The 21,381-nt window shown below is 46.0% G+C and overlaps 1 protein-coding gene across 1 annotated transcript; it reads right to left on the bottom strand.

Annotated features, from left to right (window-relative positions):
* Positions 1-6,942: 6,942 nt before the first annotated feature.
* Positions 6,943-15,944, bottom strand: HPX (hemopexin). Its single transcript, XM_080816823.1, has 10 exons — positions 15,764-15,944; positions 15,549-15,613; positions 15,380-15,451; positions 15,080-15,201; positions 13,289-13,439; positions 12,382-12,594; positions 11,985-12,116; positions 7,671-7,801; positions 7,428-7,590; positions 6,943-7,289 (listed from the first exon to the last, which is right to left on the bottom strand). The coding sequence occupies exons 1-10, from the start codon at positions 15,844-15,846 to the stop codon at positions 7,030-7,032; spliced, it is 1,392 nt and encodes a 463-aa protein (XP_080672949.1). The 5' UTR covers positions 15,847-15,944; the 3' UTR covers positions 6,943-7,029.
* Between the last annotated feature and the right edge of the window lie 5,437 nt (positions 15,945-21,381).

The raw sequence follows: 21,381 nt of genomic DNA, 5'->3' as shown, positions 1-21,381 counted from the left end.
TTTATTATGATTTGACAAACATGATATAGGAACCATATACCAGGTCCCAACCTAAACCTAAGGATCCAAAAATGAATCAAATTTAATTGTAACCCAACCTGAGGCATATAACATCTGACCTTGGTTCTTGAAAGATAAGTAATTACCCAAAAGAGGAAAGGTGTCCTCATTCACGAATTCATTCTCTTTCAACTACTAGTTATTATGTGTGAGGCACTGTCCTTGGTACTAGGAACATATAAACAAGATTGAGTCCCCATCTTCATGAAGCTTGAATAACAGGGGAAAGAGACATTAAGCATGTGGTTAGAAATGTGATGAGTATTTTAAAGGAGATGTTCAGGATGCTATGAGTGGACTAAATTTGGCCTGGGAGGTTTGGGAAGGTTTTCATAAGGAAGTGGCACTTACATGAGGGGAAGGGGTGAAGGACTTGGAGGTCAGCCAGAAGAAGAGAAAATTATTCCAAGTCCGAAGAGAAGAACAAAAAGGCCAGTGTGGATGTGATGATGGTGAAGTATTCTTATTAGAAGTATTCTTATCTTATTAGATGAACTGGGAAGGGTAGGAACCTACCGAATCAAAAAGGACCTTGTATATTTGGCTGACAGTTTTGGACATTATTTTAAGGGGAATGGAAAATCATCAAAGCATTTAAGGCAGAAGAGTGGCATGTCCCCCCTTGCATTTTAGAAGATCACTTCCGCTGCTAAATGGACAATAGGTAGGAGGAGAGCAAAACTGGCAGTGTGGGGACCAGTTAGGAGGCAATTGATATAGTCTAAGTAGCAGATGATTATAATGGTAGGAGTAGGGATAGAGAAAGTTGCACAGGTTTAATAAATGTACAGTAGGTAGAATTCACAAAAAATAGTGATCCACTGATTGATTGGCTATGGAATTATGAATAAAGAGATGACTTCCAGAGTTCTGCTGAAGCAAATGAAAAAATCCAGAAATATCACCTGTTTACAAATAAGAATACTTGTCTTCCCAACCCCATTGAATAGGGTGGCTCCAATATTCAGGAAAATCTCTTCAGATAACCAGATGGATGCAGATAGTGGGGGAGAGGGTGGGGAAAGGAGTCTAATTAGCTAAGATGTAAAAAGCAAATTGTACAGTTCACATGTAGTACAGTTTGACCCACACACAGTCTTCTTAAATCCCTGATCTCTTCCTCTCTGCAGAGCTTCCTGATCAATGGGGAATCAACCTGTGTCCTTCATCTATCCTCTATTGTATCTCTTCCCACTTCTGATGTTCTCCACTACCTAGGAGCAGCCAATAGCCTACGAACTGCCTCAGATGCTCAGTGTGTTGTTCTGACCAGTTTAGGTCCCTCTGAGGCAGAGATCTTTTAAAATCATTACCTGGACCTATTTATTCCTAAACTTGAATTAGAAGCAGATCTATCCAGAGTCACATAACAAGAGTACTGGCTTTATGCTATTTGGATTAATAGAACCATTTAGCATTACCAGGCAGTTGGCACCATATATGGGAGAATAGATCTTTCATCTCTATTAGCAGCAAAGACACTTAATGAAGTAAAGTCAGCCTTTTCTACAACTACCTGTAAGTATTGCTTTGATAGTGCAATCTTTCTTGTAGTTGATTCAATAAACCCTCTTTCTTGGGTTTATTATTTATTATTATTTATTCTGGGTGTTATTATCATTTGAAAATCTATAAGGAGGGATGCCTGGGTGGCTCAATTGGTTAAGCGACTGCCTTCGGCTCAGGTCATGATCCCAGGGTGCTGGGATTGAGTCCCACGTTGGGCTCGTTGCTCAGTGGGGAGCCTGCTTCTCCCTCTGCCTGCTCTGCCTGCTGCTCCCCCTGCTTGTGCTCTCTTACTCTCTGACAAATAAACAAATAAAAAAATCTATAAGGAGTAAAATCCTTCCAAATATATGGAATGGAATTCATAAATCACATGCTATCCCTGGCATGGACTTGCTCAACCCCTTTCTTCAGCAGAACTATTCTAATACATTCCCAGGAAGAGCATATAGGGTGAGAAGAGAAAAAAGACTTAGGCCTGAATTCTAGGAGTACCAGCATTTGGGGAACCAGCAGAGGAGAAGAAGGCTAGGAAGAAAACTGAGAAGAAACAGTAAGAGAAGAATCAGCAGAGAGTAATGTCATGGAAGAAGTCCAAAGGAGGAGAGACTTTCAAGGAGGAAGAAGTGGTCAACAGCATCAAATGCACCAAAGATTTCCAATAAGTTCAAAGCAAAAAAGTATCCTCTGAATCTGGCAACATTGAAGGACTGGATCCCCATGATAAGATCTGTGTCAGCAGAAAACGAGGGCAGGAACCACAATACAGTGAATTAAACAAATGAAAATAAGGTAGAATAAGTGCCTACCTCCCTTTTGAGAAATTCGGAAGGAGGAATAGACTGTAGCTGAAGAGTGATAGGAAGTTAAAGATTCTGGTTTTGTCCTTTTTAAACATAGGCATCAACTACAAAAAGAAACCAGTAGAGAAGATGAATTAGAAAATAAAGAAAAAAGATGATGCGAGATGGAGGGAGAGCCCAGAGACAACGAGAGGAGGTAGGATCAAGGGCTCATGGAGAAGAACTAGATACCTTAACTTTATAGGCTGATGGGATAGGGGAGAGGGCAAGGATATAGGTAGGGTAATTAATAAAGTGGAGCAGGCAAGAAATTGAGGGATTTTGTGCCCAGTGATATCAACATTGTCAAAGTCTTTAGCTGAGGAGTAGAAGAAGTTTGAATGGAGTACAAGAAAAACCATACAAGGTAAGTATTATCCTGTCAGGGATATGTCGTTGCCTCTGTTGTTATCTGCACAGCAAGCACCACCCCCCTTCTTATTGGTAAAAGCGCATCAGTGTTCTTTAAAGATCCATCCCACCCCACTCTAAGTCTATGTGGTTCAGATGGGAATCACCCAGTCTCATACCCATGTCAGTGACTGAGTTCCTAACCCATAATCAGGTCAAAGTGATCAATTCAGAAATGGGCATATGATGAAATCAGATCCAGGAATTTTCCTGCAAACTGTTGGGCAAGAGTTGCTCATAGAAGGTAGACCTGGTGGACATCTTGCCACCAGGAAGGATGAGCCTGCCTGAGAACAAAGCCAACTCAAAGAAAGCAGAGCTACGGGGTAGAGAGAGACGAATGCCTGCTAACATCAGTTTAACATGTATATTTACCTTGGTCTAAAGTCACATAAGTCTGTAAATTTCCTTTGTACTTAACATTGATTTGAGTTGGGTTTTATTACTTGCAACCAAGAGTTATGCTGAATCTATGTGGCAGATATTGCCTGCTGGAACTCATCCCCACACCCACTCTTCTATACTCTCCCCTGGGAAGGGCTGGAAATCTGAAAACCACATTTCTCAGATGCCTTTGTCACTTCATTCCAGTTAGGTTCCACCAGTGGGAACCCTCACATGAGGAAGGGAGAGGGGAGAGGTCCTCTTGCTCTTGGCAGGTTCTCTGGCCACATCAGCAGCAGTGGTTCCTGCCTAGCACAGTAGCGTCAGCAATACAAACTCCAGGTGCATCAGCAGCTAGTGTAGAACTGTAGGTTCCATCTCCTTGATCTTTGGACTCCTCTTTTCTCCTTTTGCTCCCCTAAACCAAGATTAATGGTAGTTTCCTGATCTCTGGGTAACTCTGCTTTCCTTTTTATGTTTCTCAGACTTCCCTTACAACTTTGTTGTTGTTGTTGTTGTTGTTGTTGTTGTTGTTGTTGTTGTTGAGTAAGCTTTTTGTCCAACGTGGGGCTTGAACTCCCGACCCTGAGGTCAAGAGCTGCTTGCTCTACCAACTGAATCAGCCAGGCACACCGCCTCCCTTACAACTTTGTAACAAATTCTTTGCATTAAATCCTTCTCTACTTGGACTACCTGAAGTGATTTCTATATGCTTACTGAATAGTCAGTTACAATACACATTTCTATTTTGCATACACGCATGTGTGTACACACACATACACCACTCACAAGGCTCAGAGAAGGTATTTCTCAGATATAGAATTAGTAAGTAGCCTAGCTGGGATTGGAATTCAGACATGTCTGATTCTGAAGTTCTCACTCTTTCTCCACCTAACGTTGGCTTTTGTATTTCTTTTCTTTTCCTTCTTTATGGCTTGATTAAATAGAAGTTAAAGGGGACAGAAATAAAAGTATTGTTAGGGGCGCCTGGGGGGCTCAGTGAGTTAAAGCCTCTGCCTTCAGCTCAGGTCATGATCCCGGGGTCCTTGGATCGAGCCCTGGGGTCCTGGGATCGAGCCCCGCATCCGGCTCTCTGCTAGTGGGGAGCCTGCTTCCCCCTCTCCCTCTGCCTGCCTCTCTGCCTACTTGTGGTCTCTGTCTGTCAAATAAATAAATAAAAGAATCTTTTTTTTAAAAAGTGTTGTTAAGAAAGTTGTTCAGGTGATTGACTTTGATGTTCAGTTTGGGTAGGAAATTCAGACAATCGAGGACTGGGAGATAATAAAAGGATTAAAATTCTCTAAAGGCAGGGAGCTGAAGGAGTATGAAGTTGTGCAGGAGGCAGAGGGATAAAGGTAAGAAGTGGTCACAAGTGGGATAGTGGAATTTAAGATTTTTCACAGGTGGAGCAATTGTGAATAATCACTAAGGTTAGAGTTTGGCCATACTAATTGGATGGCTTCATCAACTGAGAGAACATAGGTGGTTGGTAGATGATGGCCATGAGAATGGTATGGCTCACTTGCATGATGCCAAAGAAAGGGAAATTTAGCCTGCATAGAGAGAGGAAGAGAAGTGGTACAGATGTGTATGGGGGTCATGCTAAAGCTAACACTGTTGCCCATCTATTGGGACAGCTATAGGGAAAGGAGGAGGGACCCTAGGGCAGAACCTGATGGAGGTAAAGAGATAGAGAACACTCTGTGGAGTGTGTAAAGAGTATAGAGAAGCTTGTTAGCCATGGAGTGAATTACAAGACGTGCCGTGGGAAGTTTGGGAAGAGGAGGTACAGTTGTGAATGGGGAAAGGACCCATGGAACCTTTTGGATGTGAGATTTCTCACTTTCCCTCACCCCTCTATCCAATCTATCAGCAAGTCCTATAGACTGTCTTCTAAATATCTTTGGTGCAGTTTCTTTATTTTTTTATTTAAATTCAGTTAATTAACATATAGTGTATTATTAGTTTCAGAGGTAGAGTTCAGTGATTCATCCATTGTATATGACACCCAGTGCTCATTATATCACGTGCCCTCCTTAATGCCCATCACCCAGTTACCCCATCCCCACACTCCCCTCCCCTCCAGCAACCCTCAGTTTGTTTCCTATGGTTAAGAGTCTCTTATGGTTTGTCTCCCTCTCTGATTACAACTTCTTAATATTCTTAATCTGCCTTTTTCTCTTCATCTCCTTTGCCACCCACTGCCCAGACCTATGTGGTTTACCACGTGGGCCACAGCGCCCACCTCAGTGGTCTCCTCACATTCACTGTGGGCTCCTTTCACCCAGCATCCTCTCTGCCATAGTCAGAATGGTCTCTCTAAAATGCAAACCTCAGCATGCCACACCCATGTTTAAAATCTCTTAGTAAGTCTTCATTGCCCCAAAGACAGACAAAAGCTGTGCTTCTTAGCCTGACATGAGCTGACAAGCCCCTGCCTCCTTCTCCAACCTCATTTCCCACCAGCCCCTCTTTCAGCCCTCTGAAGTAACTGTGGCTCCCAGTCCTGGCTATTTCCTCTGCTCTGGCTTTTTTTTTTTTTTTTTTTTTGCTCATGTTGCCTCCTCTGCCTATAATGTTCCTGGCATGGTAGTGCATTGTAGGTACTGAATTTATTAAAGGACGTCCATACATTCTACTCATCTTTTAAAATTCAGATTAAGTGTTATGTCTGAGGCCTTTTCTAACCCCTCCATCCCAGGTATTGCTGATTCAATTCTCCTTTATATATAGATAGGCTCTTCCACCTTAATATCTATCTCACTTTATTGCATGTATCTAACGCCTTATCTGGAGTCCCCTCTTGACTCTAATGTACAGTTGGAGATTCTTGAGGCACAGACTGTGTGATTCATTGACTGACACACTGTTCTGCTCCTAGGAGCTGCAGAGTGAATGAAAGAGCATGAGTGGGACCTTTTCTGGGAGTTCCTTGGAGACAAGCTGGAGGCTTCCCTGTGACAGAGCAGGTAGGAAAAGAGAAGAAAGAAAAGACTTAAATTTCTTCCTTTGATAGAGAGGAGGAAGTTAACCTAAGTACCAGAGTTGCTGGATAACTGTTTAGACACCGCAAAGCGCTCTGGCATGACGCAGTGATGGGCCCAGATGTAGCATATCAACTGAATAAGGCCCAGACCTGAGACTCTGGCCTTATCCCCACCTCTCAGACTGAAGGAGGGGCACCCAGCTCTATGAGAATCATCTAGACTCCATCAGGGATGAAGGGGAAAGCTCAAGACACTTCTTCATAGTGGACCCCACAGCTCTGGTGCCTCACCCCAACCTCTGTTTCCAGCCACAGCCAGCCTCAATCTCTGGGTGCATCCTGATCTGAGAAGCCCAGATTCATCTCCTGGGCTTCTGGGAGGGACTCCCAGCCATTGAGGCTGGTGAAGGAACCTTAGGCAGTTCTCCTGGTCCAGTGGTACCTGGTACTTATCAGAAGCCACTCAATGGCCTGGCCTCCCAGTGCAAAGCCCTGTGTGGCAGGTGGAGCTTGTCAGTCTACTCTTCTATCCACCAAATTCACATAAGGCAAGGGGCCACCAGGTCAGGAGGGGTTAGCCTTAAACCAGATGAGGCCATGGTCTAGAGTGTGAGTCTACTTCTGGGAGTTGTTCCCTCAGACCTCTCCTCTGTTGCTTCCCACAGCCTTGTTTGAACTTGACAGTCTCCAAAGAGATATTACTAGCTCCTCAGTTCCAAGAAAGAAATGAGACTCTTCCACAACCAGGGCACCTTGAGTCCAGCAAAGAAGCACTCTGGCTTTATTGTGAGGAAAATAGGGAGAAGAAACTGGGCCAGACTCATCCCAAGAACGCTCCTGTCAGTGACTGCAGCCCAGGAGGTTCTCCACTCTCTGGGGCTGGGGAAGAGTCTTGGCTGTGCTCAGTTTCTCCACATCACTGTAGCAGTACAAATCAGAGCCATGGATGAGGTATAAGCCAGGACCATGGGCAGAACATGAGCTGGGGCCGAGGGACTGTTCAATACACAGGGCCCCGTCAACCTTCTCATGGGGCCAAGGAAGCTCCGTCCACGTGGCTTGAGGTCCTAACTTCAGGTCCAGCCACCACAGCTTCCGTCCTGGGAAGAAGGCGACAGACAAAACATTGCTTTCACATCATGGGATTCTCACCTTACCCTTTCCCATGCCCCAATGGGGATCTATGCAATGGAGAAGTAGCAGAACAAGCTACCCTTCAGTATCCAGATGCCCCTCACCTGCCATAATGTGGAGCCGAGAAGTCCCTGGACAAGTAAAGGCTGCATCCACAGCCTCAAGGTTGATCCCATGAGGGCTCCCAAATTCCTTCTCCAACCTCTTTGGATAACCATCTACTAGAGTATAGCCTCCCTTTGTCAGGAAGATATATACCTGAGTGCCCTGGAAGACAAAGGACATTAATCAGCACAGAGCTGGATATTCTTCCAGTCCCCATTTCAAGCCTCTCTCCCAACACATACCTGGATTAGGTAGACTTTACTGTCCCAGGAAAAGGCTGCATCCACTGCTGAAGGACCCTGGGGCCACTGATGGACAATGGGCCAGCTGTGCCACCCATCCCTGCTAGTGTCCAGACGCCAGTAGTGGGACCCTGTCGGGTATCAGAGGTACCTCTCTAGTACTGATGGTAAAAGGCCAGGCAGGGAATAGGCAAGTAACAGGTGCAGGGATAGGTCCTGAGAAGGGGGAGAGAATACATCCAGAGGCCAAGAGGGAAGAGACTGGGTGAAAGGAGATAGAGCAGGACTTGAGCAGCAAAGTTTGGCATGGTGCCCTGATTGGAGCTGGAGTCACTAGGAGCCTGACAGAAGGGCAAGCATGGAGAACAGTGGCTAAGGTGCCAAGAGAGGCCAACGTCATGGGGTTTGGCAGGGGCTCCCTATGCATCTCAGACATCCATGTACAGAGATACTGTAGACAATGAGGGACAGTGACCAGAAGGTAAAAGAGAATCACCACAGCATAATCCCACCAAGTGTTCTCACTCTGGGTGTGTTCCCTAAACCCCTGATGTAGCAGGAGAGTGAGGGAGTAGCCAGACCAGTGCCCTAATTTTCTTCTCCCCTTCTCATAAAGATTTATTAAGGGAATTATCTAAGTTCCCATTTACCTCTCCTTCCTTAACCACTTCACTTACACTTGTTTCCCTCCTCCACTGAAACTGTACTTTTCAAGGTCGTCAGTGTCCTCCAACTTGCCAAATCTAATTGTCAATTCTCTGTCTCCATCCTGCTCCACCTCTCAGCAGCATTTGACTGCTCACGACTCTCTTCTTGAAATATCTTTTTTTGGATCTTGGCTTCTGTGATACCAGCCTCTTCCAGTGTTCCTTTTTTTTTTTTTTTTTTTTTACTACCCTTCTCTTCAGCCTGATATCTTATATTGGAATCCTCTAGTTTGGGCCTCTTCACTACCTACACTCACTCTCTTGGTAATTTCACCCTGTCTAGGGCTTTAAATACCAGCTACATGCTGATGACTTTGGATCTGTTCTCTTCAGCTTTCATAGACCTCTCCTTTGGGCATCAGGCTCAAACTTAACCGCCTGCCCAATATGTCCACTTGGGGCCATTAGACACCAAAACCCTACAGTGTCCAAGCTGATGTCTGCTCCCTGCCAAAACACACACGCACGCACACACACACACACACACACACACACACACACACACCTACCTCATCTTTCCCCATTTTAGAAAGAGGAAACCACCAGTCACCCAGTTGCCTAGTCCCAGAAAGCTAAGTCATTCTTAAGACCTCTCTTTTTCATTCCCCACTCCAACCAATATTCAGTCCATTGGTTAATGCTGTTACCTCGACCTCCAAAAGATATCAAGATGACTCCTCACCACCTCTGGAGCTATTATCCTAGTCCACACTATCATTGCCTCTAATCCAGACAACTGCAAGAACTACTAGCTGGATTCCCTGCTTACACCATTGTATCTCTAATGACTGTGTGCTCCAGGATGATCTTTAAAAAATAAGTGAGAACATATCATAGCCCTGCTCAAGACCCCCTCCTGGTTTTCTTTCACAGTTGAAAATCCTTACCAGGTATATGTAATTTGTCCCCTGTCTCCCTCTTTTCAAGCCATTCACCTGCTCTTATATTGTTCTCTAGCCACTCTGGCCTCCTTTCCTGATTCCTCATAGTATATGCTATCTATCCTCTCTAAAATGCTTTTCCCCCAGTGCTTTATGTACCTAATGCTTTAAAAAAATTTTTTTTATTTAAATTCAATTTAGTTAAAGTACAGTGTGTTATTAGTTTCAGGGGTAGAATTTAGTGATTTCATCAGTTGCTTAAAACACCCAGTTCTCATTATCTCAAGTGCCCTTCTTAATGCCCACCACCCCGTTATCCTATCCCTCTCACCTCCTTCCCCTTGAGCAACCCTCGGTTTGTTTCCTATAATTAAGAGTCTCTTGGGACACCTGGGTGGCTCAATCAGTTAAGCATCTGCCTTTGGCTCAGGTCATTATCCGAGGGTCCTGAGATCAAGTCCCACATCAGGTTCCCTGCTCAGTGGGGAGCCTGCTTCTCCTTCTTGTGCTTCCCCCTGCTTGTGCTCTCTCGCTCGCTCACTTTCACTCTCTCTGACAAATAAATAAAATAAAATAAGTCTCTTACGGTTTGCCTCACTCTCTGATTTTATCTTATTTTACTTACCTAATGCCTTTTTATTACTGAAATATCAGCTCAAAAAGCATCTCTTCAAAGAAGGTCCGCCTCATTTTCCTCACCTCTATCTCATTATCCTGTCTTAATTTCTTCACAGTTTTCCTTTGATACCTAACATTTTTTATTTTATATTTTTAAACATCAACAATTCTTAAATCCATTTATACCACCTCCAAATGATATTTGAGGATAAGGAACATCCTGATGTTCCCATAACACTTCACAACTACCTGAGAGTATTCTCTTCTTTCCTTTTCTTATGGTCCTTTCTCCCCTTGTCAGGCTGTGTGAGGGCACCCGTCTCATCTGCCATGCTGCCTCCTGTATCCCAGTGCTTAGAACTACATCTGGTGCCTCTCAGGTGCTCAATAAACACTTGTTGCATAAATAGCCGATGTTCTCACGATAGCCACAAGCTCCCTTTACAGCTGTTTACTGGGCATGTCATAGTGACTACATAGCCCCCCTCACCTCCTGCAGAAACTACCCTGCTTATAACCCCTATTTTGAGAATGGGCTGTGGTGCTCTTTGTGCAGAGGAAATACGTGATGAGCCCCTGATGCCTCACCAGGCAATGCACAGACTGGCCAGCAACCACTTCAGTGTGGGCTAGAATAAAAATATGGGCTGGGTCAGTCAGATTTCCTTTCTGGCAACCCAAGCAGGAAAAAAGAGAGCAGCAGAGGCAGTTCCCAGTTGGACCTGAGGCTGAAAGATCATGACTAGGAGAAGGGAGAGGGCATGATGGGCCTTGTGCAAGCCAACATTGTGAAAAAGCAGAAACAATGGGTAAGGAGCTAGGGGGCAGAGAACAGAGAAAGATATGTCAGAGAGGGGAGAGGACCAGCCCTATGTTGAGTAGCTGGGTCACACTAGTGTTGTCACCTCAGCTGGGGATTTTTAACATAACAGTGTTCTCTCATCAGCTAGGAAATATATTTAATACTTTTGATTTAGGAGTTCAGCTGCATTCTATTCATGGCCACATGGCCTGGAGGTTCTGTGATCTCTCCATGGTTGGGTATTCTCTGTACATCTCTATGTGGTCCCTGTGGCCCTGTTTCCTCTATATCTTTACCTACCTACCTCTATCTCTGTCTCCCTTTTTCTGTCTGTCCTCCCAATAGTCCCATGCTCTCACCACAGCTGTATGTTGATAATTATGTGTTCTTACCATGGCATAGATTCTCAGTATAAGTCTATATTTTCACTGCAGGTGTGTGTTTCTTCATGGATGAATGTTCTCACTACACCATGCATTCCTGTTGTGGGGATATACTCTCCTCACAACTGTGTCTTTTTCATTATAGCTTGGTAGTCATATCTGATCAGATTTGTCCAGGAGTTAGGAGCAAAAATGGATTTTCACTGTTCTGTGTTCTCACCACTATTTTACATTTATATATGATCATATGTATATCTTAGGCTGAGTATTTGTTTACTCCTTCTCTTGGAGCTATTCAAGGTGGATCAAGACTCATCACTCTCTGCCTGACTAATGCCAGAACATCCCTAGGTATCACTACATGGCTTTTACTAACTAATGCCACAGGTCTGGAGAGAGATGTCTCTCTGGTCACTAAGAGAAGAAACCTCCTTAGGCCAGCAAATCTATCTCCTAGAGGTCTAAGGGACCCAAAGTTTCTTGGCTGGTTCTCATCAATAGGAACATCTCATCCCCAGGTAATGCTGTGCCCAGAGGCCTGAGCTAAGAACCAAGAGGCACTTGGAAAAAGATTGAGCTCCTGAGGATATGCTTAAGGGGAGCTAGAGGACCTAGCAAGACATGCAAGAGCTAAGGGAATATGAGGAGTCATAGAGACCCAAAGAGGGCACAGGTCTCAGAGTAGATGGTCCTGTGAGGTAGTCAGGTAGATGAAGTTAGAGGCCTGGACAATGAGAGACAAGGTTGAATATGCACCGGACGAGATGAGGGATAAAAAACTGCATGCCGAGGAGGCTAAGGTTGGGGCCCGAGGGGACAAAATAAAGTATGCAGTGATGAAAATGGAGGAAGTAATCAGAAATATATGAAAGAGACAGGAAGTATGGAGGGCAGAGATGGGGGAGTCAGGAAGCATCTCTCACCACTGAAGGCATATGTGGCACCATGGTTGTCGGTCAGCAGTGCAGACAAGACTAGATGTGGGCTACAGCGCATATCCCCATGGCCATGATGGGTACCATTCCCATGGCCCATCCCATTCCTGTGTCCATGGCCTGGGAAGAGAAATAGGTGAGGGGGAACACAGAGGGAGGCGGAGGTCAGAATGAAGTCTGAGGTGGCCGAGATGGCTAGGGTTAGTGGGGATGTAGACTTCTTCTACAGGAGGACAACTGGGAGTGTCCAAAATGGAGATTGGGCTAGGGCAAGGGCCAAGGTGCTATATCACAGGATTAAAGTAGGAGCTAGGGTAGGTGGGGTCTGCAAACTCAGGGAAGGTAGGTGAATTCAGGTGAATTTCAGGGGCTGGGGCTTTCTCACCTCTGCCGGGGCAGGATATGAAGTAGTCTCGGACATCCAGAGGGTACTTTGGAAGCACCTCTCCCGTGACGGGGTGGAAGCGCAGGAATTGGTTACCCCGGAAGCAGAAGTAGCGGCCGAGCCATCGCAGGGCAGAGGAGCATTCCCCAACAGCTGGCCAGGAACGCTCCTTTTTGGTTCCCGTAGCCAAGTCCCAGAACCATGTTTGGTTACCTTTGTCCAATCAGTCAACAAACATTCAGTGAGGCCAGGCTATGCCCTCCCTTAAGCTAGCACTGGGTCCCATGATGGGCCAGATACAGTCTTAGCCCCCTGGAACTCACAGCCCAGCAGGGAAACAGTTGAAGAGAGTGATCATATAATAAACTTCAGCAGCAAAATGCATATGATTGGCTCAGCAAGTGCATTTAGAGGAGACAGGGAAAGGTTTCCAGAGAAGGTGATATTTAAACTCATACCTAAAGCAGGAATTACAGGGCGGAGATGAGGAGGAGATGGAACTCCAGAAGGAGGAAAGTCTGAAGCATGAAGCAAATGAGGTGTACAGGGAACAGTGTAGAGTCTCTGGAACTTCATATTCAAGGTAAAGGCATGATAAGTATCAAGGCTGGAGGGTCAGTAGGAAGTTGGCCATGGAGAATCTTGTATGTAAGACTAAAGAATATAGATTCATCCTAAGGATGATGGGGAACAGTGAAGAATTTTAGCAAAAGTACACCCGGTTATCTCATGCAGGGTGACTTCTTCTCCTTCCCCTATTTGACCTTTAGACCATAACCAGCTTCTCTATTTCTTCCCTTCCTTGGGAAGCCACATGGTGCTCCATCATCACCACCATCCCTGCCACTACCTCAATCACCACCAGCCCACCATTACTCCAGGCCTTCTTATTCCAGCCTGTGCTGACCTTTGAAGAAGAGGACACCCTCCTCTTGGCATTCCCCACGGTGACATTCCACAGCTGCATCCACTGGTGATGGGATTCCAGGAAACTCTTCTTGGAGCAACTTTGGATATCCTTTCTCCTTCTCAGGAGGATACACCCAGACTTTATCTCCCTGCATACAAATCACTCTATTTTAATCTGTGGACCCCAAATACTGCCACCTGCGTTCATATATTACATCTCTGATCTATTGCATTTATACAATATCCCCCTTGCGCCCCTACACACTTTCAATTAAACTGTGGACGACAGTGTGCTGTCCCTTGCACAAATACATACTATGAGCTTCACTGTGCAAATCCCCCCCCGTTGCTATAGCACATGCACGCATCTGACACTTTCATGACACACTTATCTGTAATACCATTAGTCTTGGCAAACACATCCACAAATAGTCATCCTGCAATCATGCATCCATTCATACATTCATTCGTTCACCTATCCATTTGTTTATTCATCTGTTCACTTGAGAAACAGTTGCTGAATGACTACTATATGCCAGATATTGTGAAAGGCACTGGGGATAAAAGGATGACAGGACAGTCTCTGCCTTCAAGGAGTTCACTGTACAAAAGCAGAAAGGTTCCTACAATCCTAGCCATGCAACCACCAAAGTAGAAACAGGTGAAGTGCATGGGGAATATAGAGGGAGTGCTTAAGCCTACCCAGAGAATTCCTGGAAGGCTTCACAGAGGAGGAAGCATGGGGGCCAAGAGTTGAAAACGGAGTAGGAATTCAGTGTGACAATTGTATAAAGGGTGTCACCAGCAGAGGGAGCAGCAGATGCAGAGCATGCTCAGAGAATTATACGTAGTCTCATGGAGCTGGCACACAGTGATTGTGGTGGGGGAGTAGATAAGCCTGAAAAGATAACCAAAGGCCAGATCTCGAGACCCAAGTGTACCTGACTTGCAGGAACTGGCACAAGGTGGTGCCACTTAATCAAATAGAGGACACAGCAGAAAGGGTGAGTTTGTAAGAAAGATACTAAGCTTGATTTGGGGGATACCGAATTTGAGGTATCCACAGAACATCTAAGCCAAAGATATCTGCCAGGAAATTGGAAAGAGATATCTGGAGCTCTAAGAGGAGCCAGATCTGGTGTCCACAACATAGAGAGTCCTCACAGCCATGACAGTAGTTGAGATCACTCAGGGAGGGTGTTTTGAAGGGCTAGGACAGATCTCCAAGGAACATTCAGGGACTGGCTGAAGATGGGAAGGTGGAAAACAGCAAGAAAGAGGCAGGAGGGAACCTAAAGCTGGGAGTGAGGGCTGCCCCAAGCACACGGCACCTTGTACAAATTAGGAGAAGGTGCCCTTCCTCCAAGCAGACACAGCCTGGGCCAGGACATGGGACTTGGTGAGCACAGCAGACTGGATTTCATCTTCCCCTCACCCCTTGGCCAGGTGCCATTGTTATGAACGGCCTGGCCACCATATGAAGAGTACGTGAGGCAGAGTCAGAGACCAAGGGAAGACATTACCAGGAAGGGAAGGATGGCCAACAGCATGAGGAGTAGCAGAGAGGTCTGGACAGAGATTGGGCCTGAAGAAGAGCCACTAACTGCTATGCCTGACAGACCCACGTGCATGTATACTCTCTTAGCTTGAGCTTTTTCAGGGAAGGAAGGCATAGGGGCAGGAAACCAGGAACACACTGTAAGGGGTCCATCTAGGGCCACCAGAGGGAGGGTCTCTAGTGTCCATTCCAGCACCTCCTGGCCCAGCCCTGACCTTGCCCCAGCAGTACCTTGATCAGGAAGACACTGTCGTGACCACGGCGGAATGCAGCATCCACGGGGTTGGTAAAATTCTTCCACCTCTCTGAGATTAACTCCCGGACCCATTTTTTACTGTTCCACACAAACTCCCCTGAAAAACACACACTCATTGAGGGACCCAGAACAAAGTTTTGGCCTCCTGTGATAGTTACCAAGAAGCTGTGGGTGATGCCCTCAGTTAACTTCTAAGATCTCCCACAGACAGATACACCCTCGGAGAATGGGACCAAGTCTGAAGTCCCAAATGCCCCAATCCCAGCCCCTCCTACCTTTAAAAAACTGCATGGCCCCGTGTTCATCCAGGGTGGTAGCGTCAAAGCTCGAGCCATCCAGGCAGAGTTCTGGGTGGGGGTGGGGAGGTGCAAGGAAAAGACCTGTCAGGTAATACGTTGCAGAGACACAGCCAGACAGACAGACTCCAGGGAGGCAGGGCCTTACCAGTCACACCTGGGTTCCCTCTGGTCCCACTCCCACCTTCAGTCCTATTCCCTGGAGTACCGTCCCTAGAGAGAAGACAGTTGTCTGGATCCACTGGGCCCGATTCCTCTCCCTTCGCGCTTCACACCTGTCTTCACAGTTGCCCTGGCCTAAAAACTGGCCCTAACCCAGTCTAGCCCAGTCCCCAGCCCTTCCCCAGCTCAAGCTTTACTCACGGAGGAAGAGGGTGGGCAACAGCCAGAGACCAGCATAGGCCTACCAACCCCAGTGCAATGGGTGTTCCCAGTGCCCGAGCCATGCTGAGGTGCTACAGACAGCTCTGGGCTCCGGCTCAGCTCCCTATATAGAGATGGTGGCAGCACCACCCCCACCATGGCCTGCTGATCCTCCAAGTCCTGTCTCTCACAACTGTGCCAATATTAGCTGATTACATCAGTGCAAATAAGGTCAGGGTCTGGACAGAAATCTGAGTCCAAGACTAACTTTTCCCGGCAAGAGGCCCCATCCCCCTTCAATGACTTTTGAGCAGTAACTAGCCCGTGCCGTTGATACCCGGCTGTGATTTTCATCACCTTGGTGATGGGTCCAGGTGCCCATAAGGTCAAGGAAGGACGTAGAATGATTGACGATCACCTTGCTGGGGTTGGACCTCTGCAATGGGGGGGGGGGCGGGGAGGAAAGAAGTGGAGGAAACTACCATTTTTGTGTACTAAGTGTCAAGCCATGTTCTAAGACAGATAAAGACACTGATACTTATATCTATTTAACAAACACACTTAGAAATACTCTTTTTACAAACTTCATCAAGGCTCTTTTGGGGCATTCCCAAACCCCTTCAGCTTTGCCCTTGATGGGTCAATAATACTTCACTGTCGCCAAATGTACAAGTCCCACCCCTCTCCCTCCGCTCCCCCACTGGCAAAGTGCTTAGAAAAATCACCTGGGAGGGAAGGGCTGAATGGGGCAGAAAGAGGTGTCTCTCTCTTGCAGATTGCATTTTAGTAATTAGTCTTTCCTGGGAATTTCCACCTTAAGGGAAAAGGGCCTTATTTACCCATCACAGAATAAACAGAACTGTAACTGGGGTTTCACAATATTTACTGCTGAGCCTTGCGTAAATGCTATCTTCTGAATGAAGCCTTTCTTGACCACCTTATCTAGCCATTTCAGACACTCACATATTTCTTTTGTGTCACTTATTAAAACATGAAATTTCATCTATCTATTTATTTGTTGCTTTTTTTCCTTTGTTTTGCCCGTCTTACTTACCATTACATTCTCCCCACCTAAAATAGTACCTGGTGCATAATAGGTGCTCAATAACTGTTGAATGAAAAAAATAACGGATTTTGCCTATTAACTAGTGTTGCTAATGTTGCAACTGACTTCCTAACAATTCCTTCTGGGAATTCCTTCTTTGCTTCTGGGGTGAGGGGAATATCGGGAATTGGTGGTGTGTTAATAATGGGAAGCATACTGTGATCCAGGGGTCACAGGTCCCCTTGTCACTGCCCTTTACTTGGTCTTGTTTCTCTCTAGTGTCCCATCCCCACATGCCTCTCTTCTTCCAGCCCTAGGATCTTACCTGCTATCTCTAGTAACTGCTGTCTTCAGTACTCCTTGGGGCCACTCCCAAAGCCTGCCTCATGGCCATCTGAGACTTGGCTGCTGAATCAGAAGACAAACATGGGCAGTCAGCTATGGGCCAGGATGAGGATCCAGGACCCCTGTTCCCCAGTCCAGCCCCAAAGGGCCCTGATCCCTCTCAGATGGCTCCATGCCCCTGACATTCCCCTATATAACCTTAGCAAAGGTCTCAAATTCTTCTTCTACTCTGCAAAGTTTCCTCTCAACAGGAAAACAGAGATCTGTGGGACCTCTGGAACATGCCACTAGGCCTCTGTCATCAGGCCCAATGTTCTCGTTTGACTTACAAATGAAAATGTGCCTTTTTTTTTTTTTTTTTTTTTTAGAGAGAGAGAGAGGGGCAGAGGGGGCCAGGGAGAGGGGCAGAGGGAGAAGCAGACTCTCCACTGAGCAGAGAGCCCAATGATAGGGGGCTCCATCCCAGGACCCTGGGGTCATGATCTGAGTGAAAGGCAGATGCTTAACCTACTGAGCCACCCAGGTGCTCCTGAAAATGTGCCTTTTTAACATCACTCCTCCTTGTTAGTGGACAAAGCTGGACTCCTCAAGCCCTTGGCAACATGGGCAAGTAAATGCCAGAGCTCCTATGGCAGATCCCTGACACCCACTTTCTCCCCACAGCAGGGCATCCCTGGCTGGACCAGCTCCACCCCAGTTTCTGGGCACTAGGCACAGAAGCACCACCCTGACCCGTTCTCACCTGTTTTTTGCCTCTCAGTCTCTAAAACCTCATATAACCTTCCTGGGTTCTTCCTACTGAGCACCCAGAGACCCTTCATCTGCAACCCTCTCAACCACTGTCTCTAGCTCCAGACCCGTGGCTATATGTCCTACAGATTTCCCTGAGTCTGCCAGGGGAGGTGGAGGTTTTCACACTGAGTCACAAACACCCTTCAGGAAATCCACAGTGAGGGTCTTCAGTAGTCATATTAGCAGGACATGGCATGGTCCTGCAGACCCAGGGGAGCAGCCTCCTCTGGCCTAGCAGGACTCTGAGCACATATACGGGATGGCAATTTTTCAGTTTAGCTTCTTTTTCCCCACACAGCACTGGTTCCCTTCACAGCAACCCTGGGTCTACCTATCCTGGAAGAGTGATTTGTGAAACTTTTCCACTACTGTTTCCCAATTCTTTTCTACCCTAAGTGGGCTTAGATAGCATTAGAGGAGACTTCCCCTTCCCTCTCTGCTTCCCAACCTCCCCATCATGCCCTCCCCCAGCCCCTGCCCATCTCCCCCACCCCACCTCCACAGGGACTAGACAGGCCGAGTCTTCTGCATGGCAGGCAATTCTGCTGAAGCTCAAGTTCTGAGCAGGAGCTAAGAGGCAGAGGACTGTGTCCATTCGGAAACCCAGGCTGTGGATATGTTCGCCATCCTGATGTCAGTCACAGGGCACAAGGCAACTCTTCTCAGGGGACCCAAATAGGGCTGGCCTTGCTTCTCTGTTCCCTTGAAGTGGCCATTTCTGCTTCTCCAGAGTTCCTCCCAGCCCTCTGGTCTGGGCTGAGAAAGTGCTTGTCCACGCTTGGTCCTGAGCGCCCCCTGGAGGCCACAGGGTTCAGTGCGCATCCACCCTTAAATCAGAGGCCAGAGCAGTTTTTCTTCCCTGAAATGGGCTCTCTAGCCTTCTTGCCTCACTCCTCTCAGCCCGACTATGGGGGCTTAGTAGTACTCCTTCCTCTGCAAACTTCTGCTGCCCAGAGCAGGTCTGGGGACTCCGTCTCTTGCTTGATATCCTGGGGAGTTCAAGCCCAGAAAAAGCCAACTACCCCTTTTCCTTGTGGTCTTCTCAATCCTATCCAGCAACTTTCTGGCTTCCCCCAAAGGGCATCTGAATGTGGGCCTGCAAATGTCTTCATGGGCAGAGCTTCCTCTTGCATTGCCACAGGCTACATTTAAACTGGACACTGACCCATTGTCCCTTGGAATGACTGTGTCCAGCCTGCCCCACCCCTGGTCTGAGTTCTCTGATCTCAGTCATTTCTCCTGGGGCCCACTAAGTGCTGCCTGTGCTGGGCCTGCAGCCTGTGGCTGTGTACTCCCAGAGCAGAGCCTGGATTCCTTTTACGTGACTTAGAAGCCATGGGATAAAGCTCCACGCACCAGAAAGTGTTAGCTGCTCCCAACTGACTCCTCCAGCCATGCATTTTTGCCCTTGTTCTGCCTATAATGGACCTCCCTGCATATTCCATTCTTGCTTCTCTATGAATAAACATACGAATTTGCTTATATCTGTTGGGCATATGTGCCTGGCACTGCGCTTGACATGGATTATTTCATTCAATCATAAATATTATCTATATAATATACGATACTATCAGTCCCATTATACAAACGAGGAAACTGATACTAGGTATCATAGCCAAATCCCATTGTTAACAAGTGGTAGTGCTATGATGAAGTGCTGGCTGCCTGACCTTTGAGCTGTGCTCATTACCCTATCAAAGGAGATGCTGCAGCATGTGTAACAGCCAGCTCTCAGAAGGGAAAAAGTCCTGATCTGTAGCGTTTGCTAATTTCTGTGGGTAAACCTACTATGGCCATTGTCAAGCTACAAACATCACCAAAGTGGAATTAGAAATAATGTACTACTTACTATGTGGTTTTCCACCATGCAGATACAATAGATGTAAATAACTTCAAGAACACAGGTAAATAGTAAATAATCAGGGAGTGATGAGTTTTGAATATTTATAATATTTAATGTTAATAAAATGTACTTAACTTCAGATTTACATACTTTAATTTTTAATAATGGCTGGGTTATTATTGACAACAATAACCAGCTGTCAAAATTCCTGAAAATTTAACCATGAGCCCCTGTGAGCCAGAATTAACCAGCTCTAGCATCCCACTGCCCACTAGACTGCTTTAGTGAACAGAAGGATGTCATCTACTTTATTCACTACTATATCTTCAGTTCTTAGAGCAGTGCCTGAAACACTGTTTAGCATTGAATTCTATTGTTCCCACTTTCTAGTTAGACCTAAAATTTATCCACTTCTCTCTGCCTCCCTCAAAATGCAAATACCATCATGTCTTACTTGACCACTGAAATAACCCTTCTCTCCCTGCTTCTCCTGCCCCTCTACAATACATTCTTCATAGCAAGCACAAGCTTCAAAGACATGCCTAAAAACATATTAATGCTCCTGCTTAAGAGTTTTTTTTTTCTTGAAGACAAAAATCAACTTTAATTCTATTAACCAGAGAACATCACTACTCACACTTTATCTATTCCAGCCTTTCTCTATTCTTTCAATATCCCTTCTGAAACAAACATATAATTTTATAAAATCTTTTTCTTCCTTAATGTATCAGACATTAGCATTTTAAAAGGATGCATATAATTCCATTATATATTTAAGCAAAACTTTATATAGCTATCCCCTGCTGAGGGACACTTAGGTTTTTCTAGGATTATTTTTTTCCTATTATAAGTATAGCTGTGATAAACATTGGTGCTCACACCTCTTTGTGCCTTTGCCCAATTTTTCTTGAAAAACATCCCCAGAACTGAAAGACTCTAGATGATTTTAAGGTGTCTATGGTCTTCAAGGGGAGCACTTTAGAGAGGTTGAATTTTTTTTTTTTATTCTCACTTTTCTTTCCACCCCATGGAATTGCTGTCCAGCTACCTGTTCATCCCATAGGGCATCCATTCATCTCTAGCACTTAAACCTTTCTGTGGTTTACTAGGATACTCCAGATCGAATCCAAACTCTATCTGACTTAATAATCCAACACATGCCTGACTCTCCAAACTTGTTCCTTTCCTCTCTTCCTCCCCCTTCCTTCCTCCCCATCACCAGGCCTCCTTTCAGGTCCTCCAATACACTGAGATCTTGACCCCAGGACATTTGTACCTGCTCTTCCTTTATCTGGAAATCTCTACCTCCTCTTCGTAAAACAGGTGGTTCCCTACCCACCCCCACCGCAGACCGCAGGTGACTGCAGGCCTTCCTTGCCTACCCGATTTCACACTGTATTCTTCCAGGTACTGCATTCTGTTCATTTCCATCACAGTGTTAACAGACTGCCACTACACATGTACGTTCCTGTGTTTACTTGTTCGCCTGTCTTCCCCAATGAACGGTAAGCTCCACAAGGGCAAAGAACTTTCCTGTGTGTATTCCCACACTCTGGCCAACAGTAAGTGTGCAGAAGTACTTGTTGAATGAAT

Source organism: Martes martes (genome assembly GCF_963455335.1).
Source record: "Martes martes genome assembly, chromosome: 10".
In the NCBI taxonomy this organism is placed as follows: domain Eukaryota; kingdom Metazoa; phylum Chordata; class Mammalia; order Carnivora; family Mustelidae; genus Martes; species Martes martes.
The sequence above is the reverse complement of the archived record's forward strand: the minus strand, read 5'-3'. Positions and strand labels throughout refer to the sequence as shown.